This window comes from Symsagittifera roscoffensis, chromosome 9 (genome assembly GCF_963678635.1).
Source record: "Symsagittifera roscoffensis chromosome 9, txSymRosc1.1, whole genome shotgun sequence".
Lineage (NCBI taxonomy): Eukaryota > Metazoa > Xenacoelomorpha > Acoela > Convolutidae > Symsagittifera > Symsagittifera roscoffensis.
Genome location: NC_087070.1, coordinates 38,679,186 through 38,706,284, shown reverse-complemented (window position 1 = coordinate 38,706,284; position 27,099 = coordinate 38,679,186). Strand labels below are relative to the sequence as shown.

The following is a 27,099-nucleotide window of genomic DNA, read 5'->3' as shown; positions in this document are numbered from 1 at the left end:
TATCAAAAACAATGATTTTTATTGAAGAAACAGTTTGTAATTTCAGTTGCACAAAAACACATACTATTCAACGTCAAAGAGAATTTATGCGGTTTTAGGAAAACAAGAAATCCTACAAGTTCACGTTAAGTAAGTTTTTGTTGGCTGCATAAAAAAGCCATAAATCTTGAAGACAATTATCGAGGAATTTATATCTTGCTAAGAGTCTTGCAAAGGTTTGCATTCCAAGTAGCGTCTAAAAAAGACATCATGCCGAATTTTACAGCGAACTGAAAATCTGAGCAAAAAACTCAAATACTAAAAAACTGGATTTACCTTCTGAAGTTTTTTAATCGATTATTTAATTTCAAACTTCTTAATTTTCTTAAATTCTTTTCGAGTTTGTTTAAACTAGTTTGTTTTCTAACTTTTCTTGTTTTTCAGCACTTTGGACCACTATTTTTCTTTACGTTTTCGACTAAGGAATCTTTTTCATCGACCAATTTTTTTGCCTCAAATATTTTTGGCTCCCTCTCGGAGCAGTGTTCCACACCGTTCTTTTTTATAAAGTTAATTATTTTGAAATAGTTCGACAGAATAAATTGTTTTCAAGCTTACAATTTAAAAAAATACAAATTTTTGTACGTTTTCTAATCCAGTTTCAAGCTTGAATGAAAGTCATTTGATTATATGGACCGTTTTCCAATGTCTCTGATGCTCGCTAAAATACACTATGAAAATAATTGGTTAATTGTGGTTTCTGCGATTCGCAGAGGATCTATGAAAGACTATCCAGCCTGTCTAAGTGTAAGGTCTCTTTAACTATTCACCCCCTTTGGTACCTAATAAAGAATTGCCCAGCCCCCCCCCCCCCCCAAAAAAAAAGAACTAATTCAACGATTATGCATTAGGTGAATTTTGTACCTAGTAAAGAATCCACCCACTTTTGCAAAGGGGGAGGGTAAATAAAGAGATCCAATCATAGGCCTTTTCCCAACTAGCTGGACTTTGGGATGCTCACGTGGTGCTTCCGAGGCGCTCTTGGTGAATCTGAGGGCAGTCTGTCCGAAGGGGGATCTCTTCAGTCCTGTTATCCTCTTCGTCGCCTCCAGTGCATTTCGGGGGTCATTGTACGACCCAGGCCCGGGCTCAATTGACTTGCTATCTTTGAATCTCTGCAGCAAGATTAAAATATTAGTTGCTCCCTCGACATTTTCAGCACTCTTAACTTCATCATGAATTAATAAAAATAATACCAGATCTCCAAAACGTTCCCCAAATTAGCTAAATCTTAGTGTTTTTGAACGAAAATTTTAGTGTTTCCTTTTCAAATTGGAGTTGATATTGAAGAAATTTCATGAAACAAAATTTCGCTGGCCGTTTTAGTTAAGGAATACAAGGTAGAATTGAACAAACACATTCAGATTAAACAGGTGTATTACCATTCACCCCTGGAATTGATAAAATGTTGTGAGCTCATACCCTCTCCTGTGTCATGAACGGGGGCTGCTCGACCTCTATTCCCTCTGTGTTCACAACGGGGGGTCTCTTTTCAAACATACTCTTGGAGTCGTACTTTCCCGGACCGGGCACGCCCTGAAGTTTAAACAGATTAATTTGTTATAATTAAGCATTATTAATAAATTTAAAAAAAAGAAACAATTCAAAAAAAGTTCAAGAAATTTATATAAAAAATTGGTTCTTTTGAAAAATCGACCCCCCTTCCTTAATTTTGCTGTATTCTGATTTGACTAACTTGAACTAATTAACAATCACCCTTTCTTTCTTGAAAAGGAGAGAGGTTGTTAAGTAGATCCAAAAATACTGCTTGAAAGAAATATATTTATCTTATTTAGATAAAAACACGGAAAAATAACAATAATGGCGAAAAACGCGGAAATTGAAACTCTGAAAGGCTGCAAGAAATCAATTAACTTATCTAGTACTAGATAAAAAATCTGCAATTTTGCACCTCTTTTAGATTTTCAGCTTCCGTATTTTTCGCCGTTTCCTTGATTTTTCAATTACCCGTTTTTCTTCTGCCTTTTGGATGCTTTCTGTGAACCTTGGCACGTGACTTTCTGGTCTTCTAGTCTCCATGTATTTGGCATTCACGTTTTCCACCACATAAACTTCAGGGTTGTGGGGGTCATATTCGCCTGGACCTGGCCCCAACTTGGCTTTTTCTGGCTTACGGGGGGCATAGCCTCCGAAGTTGGGCGCGCGTTGGCTCAAGGCGGAAGGCAGGGCCTAAAAGGGAGACCAATTGAAACAAGATTGGTTTAATAACATGTCAAAAAACTTGGTCGCCAAATCGATTGAAACATTTAAAAAAACTGAATGCAAATCAGCTCAAATTTCAAATCTTGCTAATATATGCTACCAAAATCTACAATTGATACTTGAAGGCAATTTCAGCTCTTTTTCTTCCTCCCCCCCCCCCCCCCCCCCCCCCCATCACTCATAAGCTCATAAGCATCAATTTTATGGAGTAACAAGGGGTTTTACAATGTTAAACATGAAGACCAAATATGTTTGTCATTGCCTAATTAATTAGAATGCCAATTTTCGTAGCATTCGGATATCGTAAACAAAATTTTACTTGTAAAATTTTGCAGGTGGGAGGGAAAAAAGAGCCGCAATTTCCCTGACAAATGTAAGGTCAACTTAGTTTCTATGAAAAAATTCAAATTTAGTTTTCAGGGTGCATTGTGAACAGTATAGTGAATATGAAATCGAGGGTATAATAATCACGCAAAAATTCATAGCAATTGAGCTCGTGAACTCATGACGATATTGAGATAGTGATGAAGTCTAAAGAGGCAAAAAAGTATTCACTCTTGCCATGATCAACAACCCCTCCCCCCTCCCCTTTACCTTCTGGTAAAAAGCAGGTCCGATAGTTTTGTCCTGCAGAGGGGGCTCCTGTTTGCGCAACACCCCCTCCTCCGTCTCTTCGTACCCATACGCCTGTGCCTGGGCGGGGATGGAGGGGGCATCTGGCTTACGCATGACGACCACCTTACTCTTTCGTGCCTGAAATAAAAACTAGTCAACCAGTGCTGATATAATTGAAGCTTATTTGTGTTGTCGAGAATTAAAAAGAGAGATCACCGAATTAAAACTAGCGAAGACAAAGACCACACCAATGAATCAGAAGATTCATTAAAAGACTGCCGGAAGCAGCGCAAAGCCCTGAGTTTTCCCAATCAGATCTCAGGAAAGTCTTTGAAAAATTTTCTTTGAAAAAGTCTTAAAATTTTGAAAGTTTTCGAAGAAAAGGCCATTTCTCAGAAAAAAGTCATAGTTTTGAAACAAATTGAAAAATTAAAAGTATATATATATACAAATTTTACAAAAAAATTTTAAAAAAAATTTGCTGTTTTGCAGAAGATGTTTCAAAAATTTTCCCACCAAATGCTTTGTAAAACTTGAAACTTTTTAATTCGCGACTAGCAATTGATTTTTAATTTCAACTAGCGTACGTCAAATTAATTCCAACTAGCGTACGTCAACTAGCGTACGTCAGCCAGGGAGCTTCAATTGAGATACACGCACGTCACTTGACCCAAATTAGCCAAATTGGCAATTATCACATGTGAAATAATTTTTTATTGTTTTCGGGGCATTATTACCTTTCAGATTATAAAAAGCCGGAGCGGACTAGTTAAAAAGTTAAAATTTTTCTGAAGAAAAAATCGCCTTTCTTCAAAATTTGGAACAATAACCAAAACTAAAATTAGCCAATTTAGATGGTCTAATTATTGCGTTAATTTACTCATAATGAAAACAAAAGATAAGTAATTAGTTCATAAAAGCAAAGAATGTCCTTTGCACTAGGAATAATATTTTATTAAGCAATAATTTGTAATGTTGTTGCAAAAAATAAAATCATGCTTATATAGGTTTTTTGTGATTAAATGGTTAAAAAAAAGTTTATTTTTGATATTACATGGTCCCCTCTTTGTACTATTTTGAGATATCCATTTTTGGTGACGGTCCTTAAAATTGTTCTAAAGGCGCCTTCGGCGCCAATATATACTAATTTTTAGGGGGTGCGCGCGCCGAAAAAACGCGATTTTTGGTCAAAATTTTCCAAAAGTGCCTTAAAACGCCTTTGTTTGGCCTGTTTTTTCAAAAATTTGCCTGAGGTCTTTTTAATGATTTAGGAGAGATCAGAAAATCAATTTGGTCGACCTAAAAAAAAGGTCGTTTAAAAGGTTACTGATTTGTACAGTTAAATTTTTGTTTGAACAAAAATTGCTAGATAAGATTGAAAACTAACGGAGAAAACTTTGGTGCTGAAAATCATCTTAATATAACTAATTTGTAGTTCTGGCAAAAAAAAACAAGATTACGCAGTTTTTGCATTGGGATTGCAATAAGTTTTGTTGGCTCATTTTTGTCAATCGATTATACAATTTTTAACGATTTTTAATAACTCCGAGACTGCTTAAAACTAAGCTGCTGTTTGTTCAGACCTAAACTCAAAATTTAAGATAAAAATTACGAAAAAGTTAAAATGTTCAAAACGTGATTAGCAGCTCTGAATAAATAGCTTGTAATTTACATGATTTCTGTTTCACAATGAAACTCTTATAGTAAGTTTTTTCAATTCAATTGGCATGTTAGATAATCATAGTAATCATAATAATCATAAGAAAATTAATCATAATCATCATAATAATAATCATAATAATAATAATAATAAAAAAAATTTTAAAAAATAGATTTTTTTAACCTCTGGCACAGTGTGTGATCTGGCTACAGGAGCCGACTGGTTTCCGATACTGTTGAACGAGCTCGTGTTGTACTCGGAGGGTCCGGGCACTTCCTTGTTGAAGTTTCCGAAACGCTTCGTCTGGCTGTTGAGGGTGCTAAGCAAACAGTTTGCTAAAAAACTCGATAACGAACTCATCCTCAATATTATGATTAGAAACACCCCCTTACATTTTTGAAGTAAAGGTTATTTTTATCTCCCTTTTTCAGTTTTTTTTTCAGTTTTTTGAGTGAAAGATTAATCCTAACTTACCCTTCAACTAGTTTTTCTCTTTTTTTTGAGTATGACTATTTTATCAGTGAGTTTTTGTCGTAATTTGGCGTTAAAGTTTTGTTCAACAATGCAAAAAAAGTCTGACATTTTTTCTTGGCACCAATTAAACAATTAAAATATTCATCGCAACTCGAATTAAGACTGAAAGGGCTTCACTGTGACGTGTCACGTGACTTTAATTGTATTTGTTGTACCTGGGCTTGGGTGGAAAAGTTACATCTAACAGTACAAACTTTCACGATGTTCAGCCGGTAAGTTTAGACAAGAAATCAGAGTCACGAATACATGTATTTTTTTTATTCATTTGGCTCTTTTCTATCAAAACTGTCTTTTAGAACTATAAAATATATTATTTCAATTACATTTACCCGGTGTCTGGGTGGAGGGATGTTCTTACGTGAACAAATGTTCTATTTTGACAAATAGTTCGAAACTTCCGATCAATTAGAATTATTAGCTCCAGAAGTCTGCCTGAATAGTCTTTATGCTTTTTTTCAGATATTTTTGTTCGATGAATTCGTGAATTTTCTGATTATGAAGACTTTTCTATGGACAAAAACGCAAAAAATATATAGACTTTTTCATTACTGAGTTTTGATTGAATAATATAACAGTCTGTTTTTCGACTTTTTTTGTCATAAAGGATTCTCTTTTGTGAAAAATAATTAAGTTGCCACTTTCTCATTGTAGCCTCCAGCCTAACAATAAAAATTTATAGCCATACCGCATTAAAAAATTGTATTAAAGGAGAGGGGGGGGCTATAATAAATTTTTTGAGTTAGCAATAGTATTCCTTGATATTGTTCCCGAGTCGAGATTTTTCACCTAATTTGAAGCAAGATTTGAGCGGTTTGAGCGGTTTTTTTAGACGATTGCGCTCAAAATATTGCTTCAAAATGAGCGGTTTGAGCGGTTTTTGAACGGTTTATCTAAAAAAACCGCTCAAAAACCGCGCTAGATTTGAACGTGTTTTAGCCCCGGATTAATGGTCCTTAAAACGTACCTCGTTCCCCGAAGCAGAGATGTCTTGTCGAGGTTGTATGAGCCAGGACCTGGTGCTAACAAAACTGTGTTCTCACTCGGCAGAAAACTGTTGTTGCGGGGCGCCAGAGATCCAAACGGCGCATACCCATCTATTAATCATTGAAAATTAGAAAATGTCATATATTGTTGGTTATATCAATTTCGGTCAGCAAATCTGTAATAAACAAAAAAATAATTTCATTCGTTTTCAAGTAGGGATTAGACTCGACTTTTATTCACAGAGCTCATAACTAAAAGTTTTTTACAGTTGCTACGTCGGTCTTGAAAACACTCCAATTAGCTGCCTATCGAGTGATGTCTTCATGAGCAAACAACAACGAACACAGTTGAATTTCTGTCTACCCAAAAGTTTTCACCAAAAAATTGTTATCACAAACTTATAGATCCGTATGCGATGCAGAATTGAATTTAGACGACTGTTTTGACCATTCAATAAGTTCTCAATTTGTGTTTTGTGTAATGCACAGAAATGATTAAATAATGAATGAACCCTATTTTTGAGTTTGTTCTTATAGTGACTCGTATCTCTTTCTGACTCGTAAATTCTTCTGAATCCCAACCTGAATTTACGTTTGATATTTGAGAATGCGTCACGAAATTTTTTATCTCACTTTATTACAACTTAGAATCTATTTTGAGACTTCCATTTTAACTGAATTTAAACATTAGTTAAATTTTCAACAAAAGCTTGACCAAAAACAAATTTCAATTTCTCTGTTTTGACACCTTTTTTAATCAACCCTGAGACGAAACGTTTAGGGCAAATTATATGATAGAAGGAGTTCCTCCTGCGCGAAGGACCGAATGCGCAAAAAAATGTTTCAACCAATTGGAACCTGATCTAAACTACATTTTATGATTGGATAAATTAAATGTTTTACCAATGTAAAGTATTTAATATTAACCAATCATGATCCATCTAACTAACAACCCACTTATTTGTAAGTGCTGAAGTTACTTGTAATTTCAGCACCAGAGAGATTTGAATTTAACTTAGAAATTAGTTGGACTCTCCCGAGCACTTCAGCAGCCGCAATAAACCAGTATACCCTAGATCTATTGAGCCTAGCAGAGACTAGTTAAACAACCTGAGACTAGATAGTATAAGAGTAAGATTAGGATCGGTATTAGACTAAGAAGTTGCACGAATCTATCCGGCCGAAAATAAGATAGCGTGACGAGCAGACGGTGTACCCTATCCGAAATTACTCTATGAGTTAACCACATCGGTCCTAACTCATCTGGTGCGACCATAAGTCTCGAACAAGACCTTAATAGCTTAGAATTAACCAAAATAGATTAGAAATTAGACAAAAACATTTAAAAAATGTTATACGACAATAATTTAATCGAAATGTCTCTACGACTCAATAGATCAGAGCCAATATTCCGAACCATAACAGAACTACCCGGAATTGGAAGAAGACCTCGAACCAGAGACGACATACGACAAAGTAGAAACTTGCCATATAGCTATATGATAGTTAGGCAAAAACCAGAACAAACTTTTATATTTAGAATACTACTGGCAATGAATTTAGATTTTCATTTGCAAACATAAAACCTTGAAGTTAATCTTCAAAATCATTTCAGGCGCTAAACAAAATTATTAATATACAATAACGATTGATAAAAAGATCTAAGACCGTTTTCCTAAAACTCTGCAGTAATATACAAAACATGTTTGAAGAATATTTATTGAAAAATAAAAAATAAAAATTAGTAGCATGACAATAAATGGTTAGTAATCATAAATCATCCTGTTGTTCCAGCTCCATCATCTAAAACATAACAGCAATCATAAACCCACTAATATCATCAAAACACTAAATCTTTCCTTTACACACATTTAAAATTTTATTAAAACTTAAATTCACTTAATTTTAAAACCAGATCATCAAGGCTTATCCTTGGATCTTAAATCATTTTCTACTTAATTAAATTTCAAATTTGATCAACAAGGCTTATCCTTGGATCAAACAGAACAACTTTGTTCTCCCCCACCCACTTAATTAGTGTCTAACGACCTCAAACGTCGATTCACTACCCAACCCTTTCTAAAGACCCAAGACTAATAGAAATTTTTAAACAAAACTAATCATTCAAATTAGGATAAACAGTGAAGAACTTCGGTTATTCATCCTTCACTTGACCCCCCCTCTTAACAGACCCAGGATAAATCTTAGACTTAGTAAGTTTAAAATAGTATCTAACGAACTACTCGCGTTCTAATTATACCTGAACCTTGTGGATCGATTTACTATTCTCCAACCCTTGAACACAATCACTACCCCTAAGTAAGATTAAGTAAGTTAACACCTTAACTTATACTAGCCACGAGAAAGTAAAAAATCATTCTTCGGAATCGATATACTTTTCTCTCCAACCCTGAACAAACAGACCCAGGTTAAGCTAACCAAAAAATCGTAAGAACTAACAGTTTAGGAAAATAGAAATCATTTAACAACCTTTTGCATCCGTCATCCTAAACCTTATGTCATTTAAAAACCTAGGAAATAAACAAACAATCGTTTTACACAATTGTGAAATAGATAACAAAAAATACGACCTTGTAATCACACCTCATACACAAACAGTTGGATACATTCGAACAAAACGACAAACACTAAAAAGAAAAATAATAACGAAACAAAGACAAATAACACGAAAAAGATTTTCAAAAAATCGAAACGCATTTTCAGAATCAGAAACCAACAGTTTAGACGAACTTTACAAACTAAAAGAATCAATAGATAAAAATTACCCACTTCACGATCAATTATATTTTTCTGACTCAGAAACAACTTCAAATTCATCAAAAAGAGGAAAAAGAAGAATAAAAAAGCAGTATAAACACAAACCAGTACATTTATACAATTGGAATCAACCAATTAGACACATTGATAATTACATATTAACAGTCATCGAACGAAAAAATGAGCTCAACGCACACCCCAGGTGAAGAAACTCCAGATGATGATGAAATCTTTCCTTTTATAGTAGACGCAGATACTGATAGAGGACAACACATATTTTGTCAAAATTTACTCGTAAATTTATTTGAACCCGGAATTAGTCCATGTAAAACAGAGTTCCCAGATGTAAAAATCAAAAGACAAATCATAGACCACTACTTAAAAGATATATGCAACATAACACAACAGTATGGAATCTACTCCATAGAATTCACCTCACCAAACCATAATAATAGAAAATATACAATTCAAACAGACGATCTTGATTTAGAATTTTCAAAAGTTTTTTCAGAATATATAAAAAGCATCCAATATCATAACTCACAAAGAGCAAACTCCATATTCACCAATGAAGTTTTCGCAATAATATATAGTTATATTTCGATATTAGAAAACGAAATCCCAATAACAAATGTCTCACCGACAGAAACATCTAAACATTTGAAAGTACGACATGAAATCACACTACTCTCTAGTTATTTAAACATCATTAAAGAAAATTTCACGAAAGACGACGTTTCACAACATACAAAACACGATCTACAAAAAATTTTGGCATGGTTCATAATAGATTATTTCACACACAATATTGATTTAATTGCACAAGCAAGAAAAAATTTTAGACCCCAAAACTCGAACGATGATACCGCTATCACAGAACAATCAGATTATGTTTGGGACCCCGAATGGTCTCATCCCGCATTTATAAGCTTCCCACAATCAATCTCAAGTCAAGCAATAAGTACGATATCTTACATAAGAGATTATGTAAAAGTAATACCATTAACCATTGATGCAACACCATTAAACTATAATACATTTTTACCCGATACACAAAATAATAGTTTAAACTCTACAGTTATACACAATGAAAACCTCAATGGAACTAGGAATCTTACTCAACAAGATATCCAGACACCATCACACTTCATAAATGAAGAAATTGTACACACAACAACTACACAACAAAGTATTTCACCAATACGCCCAAATTTAACAACACCAAGAAATACAAATCCTTCACAAACACAGGTAACCTTACAATCAACCGTTAAACCTTCGGTTGCCCCTAAATATTCACATATGGATTACCAAACATACAGACCCATGACAATACCATCAAAAACACACAAAACATTCACTAGAAACAACTTTGCAGACCATAATTATAATTATACACATCCATCAAAAACATATAACCAACCACAAAGAAATTTTAACCAATATACAAGATCTCGAAATTGGGATAACCCAATGACCCAACCTAATTCAATAAATTTCCAAACAAATCCTCCACAGGATCACAGTGAAAATTACCCATTTTTTCAACAAAATAGAAATAAAAAACAGACATCTTATCAAATGGATTATTTATCCTCAGATGATGATTTCTTACAACCAGATATATTTGCACCAAATACTCAAGAATATCGTAGACAAGGAATACAGAAAACACGTACAAATCATAGAAATTTTTCTCCACAACCAATAGATGCACAACATCAACAACCAATTCAACAACAAAATCTAATTAATACACAATCTTTTCAACCAATTCAACAACAAAATCCAATGACTGCACACTCGTATCAAGCATCACAAATGCAAAATGAAATACCACTCCCATATTATCTCCAACAACATGAAATAACAAGAAACCAACTTTCAAATTTTTCTCAAATGCCAAATGCAGCAGAATCATTACAAATGACAATGAATCCATACCTTATGGGTGGATCATCAATAACATCAAACAAACCTTTAATGGTTTTCACAGGAACAGACCCTGAATACTCTGTAGAAGATTATTTAAATGCAGTAACAGCAAACCTGATTTTAAATATTGGACCTGAACCAATTAATACGCCACTACATCAAAATTGGATACATCGACGCACAGCGTTAATACAAACAACCTTAGATGGCGCAGCCCAAAAATGGTTTTCAGTACTACCTCTAGAAATAAAATCAAACTGGAAAAGGTTTACACAGGAATTTTCAAAAATGTTTGACTCCGAAAGAAACAAACAACAACAAAGAGTTTTATGTAATGAAATTCGCAGATTACCAAACGAAACCATCAAGCAAATAGCAGTACGAATCGAAACACTAGTTCGAAAAGCATATTCATTAAATACACATGACTATAAAAACACAAAGATGACAGAAATCTTAATGATGACCTTAACACCACAATTAAGGAAAATAGCAATAAAAAAGAGAGCATCCCATCCTTCTTCAATTCGAGAACCCGATTTAGATTTTCGAAAACTAGTAGACAAATTAGAACAAGCAGAAATCACGATGAAACTAGAAGAAACGGAAAATCTGAAATTACAATACGTTAACAGAATTGAAACGACTCCCACTAATATTAATAATATACAGGAATCAGAGACAGACCTCGTTGAAAAAATCACTGAAATACTCAATATTTACGAAAAGAACCCAAACTTTAAAGGCAAACCATCTTTCAAAAAATGGTGTAATTATTGCCGACGATACGGAGATAGTATTTCCGAATGTAGACAAAAACAGCAAGACAATCAAAATAAACCTCAAAAATATAAAGAACCAAATAAATCATTCTATCAATACATGAAAAAAGATCAAAATCTACCGAACAAAACAGTCTACAGCAACAACAGTTCAGGAAAACCACTCCCGAACAATACAAATTATACAAGAAATCAATCACCATATAACTCAAGTTATAGAGGAAGATCACCAGAACGAAGAAACACGAATAATTCATCACAAAATCACTACAATAGACCAAATAGTCGAAATAACTACTCCAGATCAAATTCAAATACACAACGATTTGTTTCTAGATCTAATTCCCAATCAAGAAATAACTACTATCCAAACAACCAATCACGAAATTCATCATACAATAGGAATAGAAACTACTCCTATAATCGAAATAGAAGTTATTCAAACAACCGAAACCAGAATTACCCGAACAATCAATCAAGGAATAACTCATATAATAGATCGAACTATAACAGACCAAACAATAATTACCAAAACAGATCGCGAAATAATTCACAAAATCGACACTCAAGTTATAATAATCGTTATAGAAATTATTCCCAATCACCACACCGGAATAATAATAACTATAATAATTCTAATAATCGCCACAGAAGTAGTACACCTAAACATCAAAGACAAATCAATCAAGTACAATCTAATCCAGAAACAACATCAGACCCTCCAGGTATTGATGACACAGTAACTGATACGTTACAACTCAATCAAATAAACTGTACATCATCAGATTCAGAAAGTGATACTGAAAACACTCTTTCTATCAATATGATAAAAGTCGAAAATGACTATGAATCTGTCATATATGAACAACCCTTTTCATCACACATATATGAAAATCAATCAGAATTTCTTCAAAATTATTACACTACACCCATAAATTCCACACCAACGACGCAAGAAACAAATGAGATTAACACTACAAATCAAACCAATAAAAATACCAAGACAAAATGCTTGAATACAAACCACATTTATCAAAATATACAAAAAGAACAACCCAGAGAAAAAATTTGGACAATACCATTTCTCTTAGAAAGCCCAAGAAATAAAGAATTTCAACCACCAGACCTTGAAATAGATTTTTTAATTGATTCAGGAGCAGAATCAAACATAATAAACATCCCCACATGGAATGAAATAAAAACTTTACACCCAAAGCTAACACCTCTTTAAACCTCCAGTAAGTTAGCAACAGCACAAGGATCAACATTGATAAACTACGGAAAAATCCAATTATTTCTCCTCCCCACCAGAACAATGGAACAAAGCAAAATTTTAAATAAGCCATTTAAACAAATATTCCATATCACTGACATTAAATATAATATCATTGGAATACCATTTATTTCGAAGTATATACCAACAATTAACATACTAAATAGTAAAATATTAATCAAAGATAAATATACAAAAACAAAAGAAACATCCTTAACATTTTTTCAAAGATTAAATAAACAACCACCATTCTTTTCAAAATTCTACCCGATATTTAACCAACAAAGAAAACACCTAAAACCACTATCAGGAAATATCTATAATTTTTCAATCAAACAAGTTCACCAATATGATAAAGAACAAAACAAACAAAAATTTTATATGTCAGAATTTGAATTCAAACCTATTCACAAATTTTTCAAAATCACAATCTCATCCATAAAATATTTGAAAAATTCGAATTCCGATATCATTTCCTTACATGTCTATAACAACACACCTTACCAAGTAACATTACCTTTAGGACTTTTAGGATATTGTGAAACCAACGCTACAATATCACCAATACACGAAAAAGCCTATCGCGTAAATAATATACTCCAACTACTAGATATATGCCAATCTACAATTCTTAATGAAGAATTATCTATAAATAATATAATAAGTAACGAAAACAGAAATACGGATTATTTCACAAAAACTCCATATTTCAAACCTACATTCAACATAAGTAACTACACAGAGGACCAACAAAAATTTTTAACAATTTTTAATTTCCAACATTCACAAATAACACAAGACGAATTCGAAAAATTAGCCAAACAGCTAATTAAATATTCATCAGTCTATGCAACATCAAAATTCGATGTTGGAAAAATCAGTTCATCACTACATCTCCCGTTAAAACCAGACGCAGTTTTCAAAAAACAGAGAGCAAGTAAAGTACCAATTCACTTACATGATAAAGTGAACAGATTACTTGATATTTTAGAACAATACAACATTATATCACCAGTTAATAAAGAAGAACAACCAAAAGGCAACACATTTATCAACCCCGTTATCATTCTAGCTAAAGGAGAATCATTAAAAATCGTTCTCGATGCTAGATACCTCAATTCACTCATAGATGAATCAAAATGTAATTGGCCCATTGAACCAATACAAGTTATTTTAACAAAAATAAACGGCAAATACTTTACAACCGCCGATATGAATAGTGCATACAATCAAATGCCACTAGATGAAAAATCACGACGTTTAACACAATTTGTTATCGGAAACCAACAATATGAATTCAACCGCTTATTCTATGGAATATCCATAGGACCAGCAGCATTTTCAGCTTTTATGAGCAAAATTTTTAGACCACTGATACTCAAGAAAAACGCAATCACCTATTTAGACGATGTTTTTATGCAATCACAAACAAAAGACGAGATGTTCAATGTTTTAGAAAAATATCACCAAATACTTCAGAACGAAAATCTGAAGGCCGCCCCCGATAAATCACACTTCTTTTTGACAAGAGTTAAATTCTTAGGACATAATATAGAAAGAAAAACAATCACTCCATTGAAATCACGCATTGACGCTATTCAAAAACTTCAACCACCAACAAATAAAAAGAAAATCCAAGAATTTCTTGGAATGTTAAACTTTTTAAGTAAATATGTTTATAAAATGCAATTATATCTACGACCATTTTATAACATCCTTAGACAACAAAATAATTTTGAATGGAACACAGAACATCAAACACGATTTGAAGAAATAAAGAAACTTTTAACTGAACAAATTTCAAACACAATTCCAGATTCAAATCAACCATTTTATGCAATGTGCGATGCTTCGAACTTTGGCATCGGTGCAGCACTATTACAATCACATAATGGTACAAATAAAATGAACCTCATATCAGCAAATTCTCGATTATTCACTCAAGCAGAGCTACGACTCTCAACTCTAATGAGAGAATGTACAGCCATAATATATACACTGACAGAATATGAATTTCTGATACTTGGATCAAAACATCCAACAGTTCTATTCACAGACCATAAACCAATCATCTTTCTCTTTACACAAAAATCTAACCCAAACCACCGAGTTTACAGATTTCAACTAATTCTAATGAAATTTCCAAACTTACATATAGTTTGGACTGCAGGAAAAAATCTTGCATTACCAGACACCTTAAGTCGAAATACACCACCTGAATTACTTACACGAAAAACAACAGTTGAAATACCCAAAAACATAAAATTCTACCTTGCAGAAAACGAAACATCACCCCTATTGGAATGCAAATATGCAGTAAAAACTGATATTGAACAATCACAAATAAATAATCTACAACATTTCCCACTTTATTTAGATTGTCAAAATAATCATTATGAAGTTGATTTACTTGGAACATCAACTTTCAAACCAATCCCATATTCTCAATGGATAAAAAATAACACCCAACAAAAACGAACAAAACAACACCCGCCTAAGAAAGACCATTTTCCACTAATTGAAAAAGAAGATTTAACTGATAAAATAAATTTATCAGGACCACAAACAAATGATTCAAAATACACAATAAATCAAGTTTTTGACCTTCACGACCCACTTGATACAATACCCTTATCTAAATTAGAAATCGAAAACATTTTTCTCCCCCCAACAGAAATAATTACAATTTCAACACTGAAACAATATCAAAACCTTGACCCAGTAATTCGACAGCTGAAATCATGGCACAAATATAAAACTAAACCTATCAAAGCAGATTCAACCATTCTAGGAAACAAAACACTCCTCCGATACTTTCGCAAATTCAACAACACAACAATTAACGAAAATACAGACCTTTTAGAGTATAACCTGAATGAATCTACAGTTCCATGTCTCCCTTTAAGTATGATTCTTATAGCTTTTAATATTTCACATACACAAAATATTAAAGGACACTCTGGATCAGAAAAAACATATTCAAATTTTATACAAAATTTTTACTTTCCAAATGCACCAATTTGGATAAAAGTACTATGCAATGACTGTATAGTATGTCAACTAAATAAACCTTACCCAAATCAAAAACAAATAGCACAAAAACAAGATTTTAAAGGACAAAGCTTGTACTTTAACCATCGTATCTCATTTGATACCAAAGGACCAATTTCACCCTCATCAGAAGGAAACTCCTACATTATGGTAATTGTTGACGCATTTACACATTATGTAGCACTTAACCCAGTACCACATTGTAACGCTTATTACGCTTACACAACACTCTATGAACACTGGATAGCAAAATTCGGACTACCAGAAATTTTAGTTACAGACAACGGTACAGAATTCATAAATAATGAAATTATCACACTATGTCATTTATATAACATTAAACACAAACCACGTACATCTCATGCACCTTGGACAAACGGCTTAGTCGAAGGTATGAACCGTTCATTACAAGAATATCTTAGATGTATCATCAACGGAAATGATACAAAATATACCGAATGGTCAGCAGATGTAAAATTATTTCCCTTAGCATATAATTCACAAATAACGACAACTTTAGGAATGTCACCATACGAAATGGTTTTTAACCAAAAGCCACGCAAACCAATAATGTTTACAGCAAATTCTCATAAAAACGCACAAGGTTATTGTCAACCAAATAAAGACTCAATTTGTTATAACCTACCTTTACATACACACGATGAAGATCATTTTCATCACCCACAAATTCTTAAACTAGCCTCCGGTACACACACCGAATGGATTCTAAATAGAGATAAAAAACACAATGAAATTTATCAAAAAATAACAAAAAAGTTATTACAAAGACAAAACATTAATGAACAAATCAATTCACGTTTTACACCAGCCTCCGAATTAAAAATTGGAACATTTGTTTTAATACCTAATTTTAATACTCAAAAAGGAATTTCTAAAAAATTACAACCCCTTCGAAAAGGACCATACCAAATAATTGCAAAACCCACTGATGTCACATATAAAATTACCGACTCAAACAAAAAAGAAATCGTTCAACATCGAAACAACCTATTACCTTATTACCCAAAAGAATACGCACTCCGCGAATTAACTCAATTATATTCTTTCACAGGATTAAAAATCATTCAAAATGAACCACATCTGAAAAACACAGAACAAAATGATAACCCCACCGAAAATCAAAACACAAAACCAACCGCCACCAAAAACAATACACAAAACCATAAAGAATCCCCAAAACAAAGAAAAAATAGAAAAATGACCAAACAAATAATACCCCAAGAACAAATCGACAAATCAGAAAATAGAAAAACAACAAGACTCCGAAATCAACCACGTAAAAACTATAAAATATTCATCCCCCAATCTAAAATTTTAAAGAAAGTGGAATTTCAAAAGTAATTTTAACATTATACTTCACAATCTTGAAACCTCCGAAACATTTTTCATTTACATTTTTCAAAATAACATGCTGAAAAGTACGCAATAATTCTAGTTCAAAATAGACCAATAGGATTCATCCAATCCGTCACTTTCTCTAATTCAAACTAAGACCAATTAGACGAATCATATAGAACTCCAGGCACATCTATAACTATAACTTTACGACCTCCAGGTCAAAAATAAGCAAACCACTCCAACTTGACAACTAAAATAAATATCACCATAATACCATACCCCTCCCTTATCTAATAACCCAAAGATCAACAATATTTCCCCAACTCAGACCACGAATACCCCCAAAACAAATTTGTTAACTTAGCCTAAAGTAACAAAATGAACATTTTAATTAGCCTAAAGTATAAAAATCTCACCATACCCCGGATCATTTGACAAACAAAAATAAAGAAAAAGACGACCTCCCAGTCACCATGAAAATTGCCCCCAACAATTTTTTACAAAACTCAACCCACTTGTCAAAAAACTAATAAATAATCCGACCACACTTGAAAATCGCCTCAAACAGCAAAAAATATTCGACCAAGAGATCATTTCTTAAATGCTCTTCTCTCAATCAGTTACTCAAATACTCATAAATCTTAAACATTTTTTTACAATACTTGAAACCTTTATAATATTTCTTTTTGATATACTTGAATCTTTTCTAATAATCCTAATCATTTTTTGTAACATTTTTTTAATTTTCTACACTATACTCGAACTATTCCTCCAACTTTCCAAAACCCTTGATTATATCCACAGGTACGATTTATATAACTTGTCTAAATGATACGAACAATTTTCAGTAGAACCGATATTTTTTTATTGTTTGTAATTTTCATAACATTTTTATCATCCCTCATTTTGACAATATGTAAATGTATAAAGAAAGCAATCTTCACATTTGCCCTAGCAACAATTTTTCTAATTATTTTTTTGGAAGAATATTATAATAAACATAAACCTTCCCACTAAAGTAACAATTCAAAAATCCATCAAAAATTGCTACCCAACAGTCACAGAATCAGTCTTCACCGACATCATCCCAAGATAACCAAACACCACCTTCAACTACTCAAAATCCTCAAACATCTACACGAATTTCTTTTCAAGACAATCCATACACTTTTGAAGAACGACATGCTCGTTTATCAGAACCACTAGAACCAGTTCAACGACAAGCACCTTTAAGCGAACCAACATATAACCTATACCCAACACTACCACAAGAACTAAATAGAATAAGAAATTCTAGTCAAAACCAAAATACAGTCGAAATAAATAGACAAATTATACATCCTCGACGAAACAGAAATTTTCAAACTCCCCGAGTTCATTTTGATATACCTCAATCCCCATCACAAAACACTCCAGAAAACCCCATGGGTATATTACCAGAAACCCCTACGCTTCTTTCACAACGTAGCACCTCAAGCCTACCATCAGATTACTTAGGTTCAACACCAACATCTGAGCAAATACGTGAAAATCCTTTCAACCCCACAAACCAAACATCACGATTTCCATATTGGACTACACATTCATTTACACAAGGTGAACCAAATTTAGTCAATGACCCCATAGATATTTCTACGGACACAACAACATCCTCATCACTACCAGAAACATTATCACTACCATCAACACCATCAATAAGCAAGATTTCACCACCACCCTTTAACTTAAATTTTCCAAATAATCTCGACGCCAGATATCGAGAACAATCATCAATAAATATTCCTTTAAGACTAGATTGGAATACATTTACAGCACCTCCACCATTATTTGGACAACATCAAGAAAGTAACCGCCTTCATAACTGGGCACTTAATAGATTACAATATCGCCAAGATATTCACAACGATATCCGTGATCACAATATTCAAATACTCCAACAAAACAGTTTACAATTAAAGTTTGAAATCACAGTTAAGTTAAATAATATTACCCAACATCCCTACCCATTAAATCCACCTAACATAACAGCTCAATCACTACCACCACCGTTTATAACTACTGAAGTAATATACAAATACGACAGATATACCAAAAACACAATTGGCTACATTACATTTTATAATCCATACTCAGGATTATCATACACATGTATATTCTAAAATTATTAATTTTTCTCCAACTCCTTTTTCTAGTAATCTCAAATCAAAACATAAACCCTTCCCCTCGTACAGGACCACAAGATTTACTAGTAACACATTACGATTGTGAAGAAAATGAACAAAAAACACTACATAAATATGCAATAAATCAAGTATCACAATGTGAAACAGAACCACAAGCTATAGAAACCACAGATGTAATAGCAACACTCTATTCAAAAGCCCGAGCAACAACAGTTACAGGTTATAAATTCACAGCAACATTTTCCGAAAAGAAAGTACATTGTTCACAAGTCTCGAACGGAAACAAAAACCGACTTGACCATGAATCATTCTATCAAAGTAATATAGAACGTCTTTTACATCTCAATCCCGACGATTGTAAAAATGAATTACTTAGACTAAACATCACACGAAATAAGAACTCCCAAAGAAAGTTAGTTAATTTTCAAGTTTTTTCAGACTCTGTACATCAATCACAACTTGAAAGACACCAAGGACATATAAAACTAGACGAAAAATACCCGTATAACGGCGCACACGGACGATTAACCTATGACCTACACGATAAACATTGGATACCACACATTGGTATAAATGACCCATCAAACTGCAAAGCAGACACAAAAAATAAAGGATACCAAGAAATAATGTTTTTCGATTGGAAAATACAACTCGAAAAAATACAACTAACACGAGATTTATCAGATAATACAATGATCTATCAAGGAATCCGATTACCTTGTAAAAATGATCAAGGTTATTGCGACCCTACAACGAGAACGCAAGCAACAATTGTTTGGTTCCCCGAAGATACATGTACAACATTTCAAGTAGCAAAAATACACGCTCGTATGATAAAATTTCACGAAAAATATTTTATACAATCAATTCCATATGAACAAGTCCATCCATCACGAAAACTAAGTTCTAATTTTAGAAACATAGACAATATAGAAAATAAATTGACACGTTTTCAAATATATCAAGAAACAGAACTTGCATGTAAATACAGAAATCCACTTCACAGAACACAATACTCTGAAATATTAGTTGAATACGAAAAAGGATTCGACATGACCACTGGAAAAGTAAAAATCGACCCATATGCCACAGGTCATCCTCTAAACGAAGGAACATCCTATATACCAGTTAATTTTGAAAAAAGCAACGGACAACCTGGTGGACATCTAAAACCCCATGACACCAGAAGCACACGCTTACAAGAATTATCACTAATGAATACTACATATTTCGGTAATATCCACTATGATATTCATTTAGATATGAAACTAGATTATACAATTAGCCGAATTTTTCAAGAAATGTCACTCTCCGAATTAGAAACACTACACCAACTATGCGAATTAGAACGAACACAAATATTACAATCACTTGCACTAGCAGTGTTAAAAATACCCTATGCATGATACTTATTATCTGGAAATAGATCAAATTTTTTAGACTATGAAGGAAACATCTTATGGTTTTATACTTGTACTAAAAAAGTATCACCACTATACGTTTTTGAAGATAAACGATGTTATAAAAGAATCCCTATCTTTTATAAGAATAAAGTACATTTCGTGGATACACTTTCACGAAGAACCTATTTCTGGGATACCGCAGTCCCATGTGGATCAGAAAACAGCCACAATGTAGTACAACTAAACCCTGATGAAAATAAATATTATCTTCTCACTCCATATCCCACATTAATGCAATCACTCAAAAAATTTTCACCAGAAAGCATTCGCGCTATTGCTCGAAACCCAAATATAGACTTACAATCAATAGGAATCTATTCAAAATCAGATATTCAACATCACATTAGAACACAACAATTCCAAGAATTATTAACACAAATGGACACTATACAAAGACAATCAATAGACCAAAATTTACGCAAACTTGCAGAAACCGCAGGATTTGCCGATATCTACACGCAAGACTATAGCGGATATTTTAAAGACATTAAAGATTATATATATCTAAACGGTGAAAAATACCGTCCCCAAGATATATCACCAATTAACATTTTTAGCTTTGTTACACTCAAAAATGAGATCCTCGATTTTCTAGGATGGCCCTACTACATCTTAGAAAAATTGACTATTTTATACGCAATGTTTAACTTTATTGGATTTCTTTTCTCACTTTTAAAAGGAATCTACAACACATGTGCTATACACACACAAGTAAACAGACAAGCAAGCGTAGCACGCATACTCTTTGCAGGATTTTTTGGAATCTTTTCTACATCTATAAACAAAATTCTTTTAGACGCACAAATAAAAGAATATAACACAAAAATAACAACACGACAAAATACATACGACGAAGAACATAACAATGTAGACATAACGCCAACGGCACCACAATTACCAACCCTACCAAATAACCATCCACTATCCCTAGTCCCACGAAATTTTCGAAATTTAGCCATCACACATAATCCAAATTTTCGACTCACCACATCACAAAGTCCCATCCAACATATAATGACACACCAGTCACAAGATGATAATACTTATGAACAAATTATTGAACAACCCCATACCACCGCTTTTCAGTCTCAAAATAATCATTTTTTTAGCCCACGATGAGCCGCCAACTTGGATCACTACACCGATCAAATTCCCACCCAACCAATCTTACCTCTCCAATCCCAATAATACCACTTTTTGCTTTTCCGCCACCCGATTTTTCACCTAGTAATGTAACATCAGGCATGAATTCCGACACTAATTCACACATCTCAGTTTTATATTCCATCTCACAACTCAATAACCCGAATATTGAAACCCCCGATGAATTCGCCGACTCAGAACCATCCCCATCCAATAATTTTCATAACTCTTCTAATTTTTCTCAACCCCCTTTTCAACCCATATTATCCAATAACCCTGACCCAATCACTCCCACACCCTCTTATGCTTCCCAAGTTACCCCAACCTACTCCTCATACCATTCTGACCAATCATCTCATTCTCCAGACACCCCCCGAATCTCCCCAGAGCTAGATAATTTTATTACCCTTCAACAACAACCCTACCACCTTAATACCCCAACCATAAACCAAATCTCCTCCACAATAAATTCATCCAACCCCCCTACCCCTACACCCTCTTCAAATTATACTGAATCATTAGCACCATCATCCACATCAACTGAATCTTCACTCAACACTAATAGAGCTTACCGCACTTTTAAAAGAAAGTTCCCCAACCATCCTTTCCCAGCAAAACCAGGAACAGCCCGTGAATACATCAACCACCCCAAGCATACTAACACAAAAGAATTTTTAGCCATCACCTTACCCTCATTCCCACAATACACCTTAAACACCCCCCACGACGCTAACGAAACACGCAACTTTGTAGATGAATACGTTTTAATGCCCACTCTCTCTTGGACCTCATATTATCATTTTACTAACCCTCTTTGCTTACCTTTATCTAACACTCACATCGATATAGAGCGAAATACGGACATGCTATATCGACTCACTACACCACTAACCGCTAGACAATTTACTTACGTTGGATATAAAAAATCACTAAAAACACACACTGCACCTAGAGCTAACGAATATACACTCGAATACTATGATCACAACATCATCAGAGCTAACCAAGATCAATTCTTAGACGACGATCGCTTCGCTAATCCACAAATTACCGAGAAATTTTTCATCAAGACACCATATATATTTACACTAAACATCTTCGACCGAAAGTTTGATCACATTATTTCAGAAGCACTAACAGACACACAAGCATACGAAAGTTTTAAAGAACGCTTCCAAATATTTTCACTAACCTTTCATTTCCTTGCACCACACGAAAGAGATTTACACTGCTCACACGATATTATGTTGCGCACTAAACAAACCCACACATATAGTTATTATCGCTTCATCCAAAATCACTTTGACCTACACACACCCTCTAGACAACCACACCATCGTTTTCAATTCATTAATTCCAAATACACTTCACCATTTTTCCTAAATTTCACATATTGCATTAAAGACACTAACCTCCATGGTATTCTTCGTAATTATGACCCCATAACCCAAATGTACATCTTCTGTCCCATCACCAAGACCTTCAACGCCGAAGAATCCCGACCCCTCCTTATCCCGCACGAGTTTGTACAACCTATAGAAATCCCAATTTTAGAATTCATCCACAACACTAAATTCAATCACAAATTATATAATCTAATCCAAAACACACCTTATGAGTTTGCAGTTGGCACTGAAGAACTAACCACTATTAAGGCACTTCAATTGCTTTGGCCACTGCTTCAGACTAAAAATATCATCCGCATCTTAGCTAAACTACTAACAACTTCAGAACTAATTCACGACATCTTCCCCCACGGTTTTTTCCCCGACGACTAACAGGTAAGTATGAATTAAATGAATATTACTAACTAATTAAAATATTAAAAACTTACCATACTTTATTCATGTTTTCTTTAGATTTTTAGCCTTCATCCGACGATCACCTACAAAAACCACAAAAGACAAATAAAAATCGCAATTTTCATCAAACAGATTTCAAAAATTCTATTAATCTCTTACACTTATAAATTTATAAATTTAATACCAATGCAGTAACTTCATTTCTAAAATTTTCCCCCACAAGCAGTAAATCTAATTATAATGAAAATTTGTATCTTAAAATTCCCCCATAACTAGCAGTAAATTTCCAAATTCTATGCAGTAAATTAATAAAATGCAAATGCAGTACTAACCTTTTGATATTCTCATTCATTCGCACAGAAATTCTATCCACACTCGCACAGCTCGCCCACGAAGAATTGTTTAAAATAATGAATTTCAGTTTCAAGTTTTCACACTCAACAACTCTAACATATAATAACATGTTTCAAACTTTCCTTTAACCCGGTTGGAAAGGAATCATATATTAAACAAAACTAACCAACGCAGCTTACTAAATACCACAAATCATAGAATAACAGCATGACTAAGAAAAGGAAACCAACGGTACCCAAACCGGATTAACCCAGTTTAAAACTGGATAATTTATTCTTTTGAAGACTATTATAAAGTCTAAGAAAGAAATAATAAAACACAAAAAAGTCGAAAGACAAACCCATACCACAAACAATTTGATTTTTGAAAAAAGGACACAACCAACAAAACATAAGAAAAACCACAACAAACCCAACATAAAACGTTGTCACATAACAGGACCCCTCACAAAAACCGCATGAAATCATACTCCCACTCCTGGCCTAACCCACCAGGAAGGACGTCCTGAGCATGCTCTATAGCCGGCCTAACCCACCGCGCTACATCCACGCTTTGTGACCACACCTTTATTTTTAATAAGAGCTACTCAAGTGTGAGTAACTCTTCAAAATAACCGAACTAAAACAAAAAGCTTTTGTGAAAACAACTAACTAAAATCATAATTAAAAAATATTAAACTAATAAATGTTTTATAAAATGTAAATTACATTTATGCAATACATAGATCAGAATACAACACCAAGGACGAACATCTAAAGACAAAACGACCCCACTACGCTCGAGAGAGAATGACCAACCACAATCGATATGCCACTCACAATCACAACTCAAAGGATTTAGAGTACGACTTGACTTCGCAGAAAAGGACTTCATTGAACTAGACCAATGACCACCTCGATGTTCAAGTATACGTACAGATCCGAGTAACCAGGCATCCCCTCCACGCACAATCTCCACGCCATTCCCAAACTAAATCAGACACAGAAAAGTTCTCCACGCAGAACAGAAAAACCTGACATAGCCAACCATTCTGAAATCAGATTTGAGTTTGTTGCGAAGACTTAGTCGTTGTCACTAGAAGACACAACGTCTTATGTCTCTAACTCCAGCTTCCTGGATCTTCTTTAACAAAAAGGAAACAGAAGAAGTAAGATGTTCGCCAAACACCAACGTCCATCATCCATCCTTCGAATTGCAGAAGAACTATTCTAAAAAACTCTGTAAAACCCGGATGGGTGGAACCTGATCTAAACTACATTTTATGATTGGATAAATTAAATGTTTTACCAATGTAAAGTATTTAATATTAACCAATCATGATCCATCTAACTAACAACCCACTTATTTGTAAGTGCTGAAGTTACTTGTAATTTCAGCACCAGAGAGATTTGAATTTAACTTAGAAATTAGTTGGACTCTCCCGAGCACTTCAGCAGCCGCAATAAACCAGTATACCCTAGATCTATTGAGCCTAGCAGAGACTAGTTAAACAACCTGAGACTAGATAGTATAAGAGTAAGATTAGGATCGGTATTAGACTAAGAAGTTGCACGAATCTATCCGGCCGAAAATAAGATAGCGTGACGAGCAGACGGTGTACCCTATCCGAAATTACTCTATGAGTTAACCACATCGGTTCTAACTCACAATCGAAAGAAATACGCGATGAAATCAGTCAGCTTTGGACAGTTTAAAGGGCGCTGATTGGTTGAGAGTTTTCGCGTATTCGGTCCTTTGAGAATGAGAATATATCCCCCAACCCAGATGGTGACTGACCATATTTCCGTTTGGATATGTCTGCAGGCACTGGGACATCGTAAGCCCCCGGACCAACAATCTCAGTAGTGCCTGGCTTCACCTGAGACACTATACGGGGAGCTCTGTCATACATCACGATCCAGAACTACACTAACTAATAATTTTTGAAAATTGACAATTATTTAAAGTAAAAACTATGCTAGCTAAATTTTACAATTTTTTGGGATCAATTTAAAAGTGAACAGTTATCTAAGAACCGCAAATAACCAGATAATCTTGAATAAATTTGTATCGGTACACAGAAAATACGTTAAAATGCAATAACTTGAATAGATCACAAAGGCAAAACTGACTTTTTAAATTGCAATCCTGAATTTATGGTATTATTTGAACTCGACCTTTTTTCCACTATGGTTTGATTTTGTAATCTTGTTTACCACAATACAGTTAACAGTTGGAGCGTTTTTAAACGCGAAAAGCGCACGTGTTTCGTTTGAAAAGCGGTTGGATTTGTTTGATGGTAAAAATCTGTTTAGATGTGTATGAATAGATTAAAACAACAAAAAACGTGCAGATTATTTAGCCGGTGCTTGATTATATCTGCTGCGAATAAAAAAGATCTTTTGTGACGAATTCTGATTTCGCAAAAGAATTACAGCATGACTGCGGTTTTTGATTCATTTTTTTCTCCTGTGTAAATTATCATTAAAGGGTCGAATCAAGAGTAAGCGTTGAAAAATTAGAAGGTGGTTCCGTCCCCGAGCTACTCGGTGGCGTCCCTTTTGAGGGAAAGACCAAATGACGGAAAAATAGGTACTACAATGATAGTTTGGTAGTTAAATTAACAGGATCTCTTGACGTAAACAAGTTTAGAGCTCGCAAATGGTTAATTGATAAGTATGTGACCATTCAGAAATGGTGGTGTGTCACAAAGCCGAACACCCAAATAGCCGTAAAACAACTCGTTCCAGGATAACCGGTAAACAAACTTCGAATGAATCCGGTCTGAGTTAAAAATGAATCAACGAAAAATATTAACTCCTTCTGTCATAAATAATAAAGAAAAACTTTTTTACATTGTAGCCACTTGTAGCTCAATAGGTGTTAGATAGGAACCAGGACGTTTTCTCTAGACACAAGGCGGACTTGGGGTGTTGTAACTTT

The 27,099-nt window shown here is 33.9% G+C and overlaps 1 protein-coding gene across 1 annotated transcript in view; it reads right to left on the bottom strand.

The window, feature by feature from the left end:
* Nucleotides 1-26,540, bottom strand: part of LOC134853925 (sperm-tail PG-rich repeat-containing protein 2-like) — a 33,217-nt gene extending 6,677 nt beyond the window's left edge. The window contains exons 1-7 of the mRNA XM_063869897.1: nt 25,954-26,540; nt 6,036-6,165; nt 4,721-4,856; nt 2,857-3,015; nt 2,008-2,229; nt 1,462-1,575; nt 1,001-1,154 (exon numbers count right to left, since the gene is read on the bottom strand). Of these exons, the coding sequence (XP_063725967.1) occupies nt 1,001-1,154; nt 1,462-1,575; nt 2,008-2,229; nt 2,857-3,015; nt 4,721-4,856; nt 6,036-6,165; nt 25,954-26,068 (1,030 nt within the window). The 5' untranslated portion in view covers nt 26,069-26,540. The remainder of the gene's footprint in view (nt 1-1,000; nt 1,155-1,461; nt 1,576-2,007; nt 2,230-2,856; nt 3,016-4,720; nt 4,857-6,035; nt 6,166-25,953) is intronic.
* Nucleotides 26,541-27,099: the final 559 nt, after the last annotated feature.